The sequence below is a fragment of the Neomonachus schauinslandi genome, chromosome 14, assembly GCF_002201575.2.
Source record: "Neomonachus schauinslandi chromosome 14, ASM220157v2, whole genome shotgun sequence".
Classification (NCBI taxonomy): Eukaryota; Metazoa; Chordata; class Mammalia; order Carnivora; family Phocidae; genus Neomonachus; species Neomonachus schauinslandi.
In genome coordinates this window covers 79,241,626-79,242,658 of record NC_058416.1, presented here as the reverse complement: position 1 = coordinate 79,242,658, position 1,033 = coordinate 79,241,626, and the positions used below count along the sequence as shown (strand labels likewise).

The following is a 1,033-nucleotide window of genomic DNA, read 5'->3' as shown; positions in this document are numbered from 1 at the left end:
AAGATAGAATACGATTGTACGCCACTTCTTTTCCCTTCTCACTTGTAGTTCCTTCTAGAAATGTCTTAGATCTGTCCACGGCTGGTTTTTCTCCTCCTTTAGCTCTTAGTTCAGATGCCATCTCAAGAGATGCCTTCCCTGAACATTCCTCTAAAGTGAAGCCCCCATCCCCACCCCGTGCCTTATTTTATTACCTTGTTTTATCAACAGCTACCACTAATTCAAGCCTTCATATTCGTTTGTTGAATGTCGTCTCCTTCCCACCCCCCCCCAACTTGAAACCCCAAGAAGGGAGAGCTAGGAGGGTGGGGGCAGGGGGCCAGATTTAAATGCTGAATCCTCAGCGCCTGGCATCCAGTAAGTGCTCAATGCATGTTTGCCCAAAGAGACGGTGCTTGGCACCAAGTCCGCGCTTGACAAGAGCCGCAGGCGGGAAAGCGGAGAGCCTGGGCACGGGGTCAGGCCACCAACTTCGGCCTGGGGCGCCGCGAGCCACCTGCGCGGGGGACCGCTCGAGGGGTGCGCCGGGGGCGGGGCCGCCCACCCGGAACCCGAGTGCGGCGGCGGCGCGGATTTCCGGCCGCGGCGGACACTTCCCGCGGAGGGACTGTCCCGTGGCAGCCGGGGGCCGAGGAGGACGCGGAGGACCGAGCGCGGCGGCGATGGATGATCACAGCCTGGAGGAGTTCCGCCGGCGCTGGCAGGAGGAGCTGGCGCAGGCCCAGGCGCTCAGGAAGCGGCGACGGCCCGAGGCTGCCGAGCGGCGGCCGCGGCGGGCCGACGTGGCCCCGGGGCGCGGCGAGCAGGCCTCGGGGTACCTGGCGCTGGCCCAGGGCCTCCTGGAGGGTGCGGGGCGACCCCCGGCGGCGCGGGCGACCCGGGCCGAGAGGCAGGACGCGGCGAGCCGTTCCCGCTCCCCTCCGGCTCGGGAGGGCGCCGGGGGCGGGGAGCAGCTGGTGGACCAGCTCATCCGCGACCTGGTGAGTGGCCGTCGCCTCCTGCCGAGGTCCGGGCCTGCCCCTGCCCCTGCTTC

General features: G+C 66.6%; 1 protein-coding gene across 2 annotated transcripts in view; it reads left to right on the top strand.

Annotated features, from left to right (window-relative positions):
* The first annotated feature begins 615 nt into the window (after positions 1-615).
* FBXW8 (F-box and WD repeat domain containing 8) overlaps positions 616-1,033 on the top strand; it is a 119,146-nt gene continuing 118,728 nt past the window's right edge. The window contains exon 1 of one of the 2 annotated variants that reach the window (XM_044920889.1): positions 616-782. In XM_044920889.1, the coding sequence (XP_044776824.1) occupies positions 663-782 (120 nt within the window). In that variant the 5' untranslated portion in view covers positions 616-662. Of the gene's footprint in view, positions 981-1,033 lie in introns of both variants that reach the window. The other variant, XM_021698518.2, reaches the window with a different exon arrangement.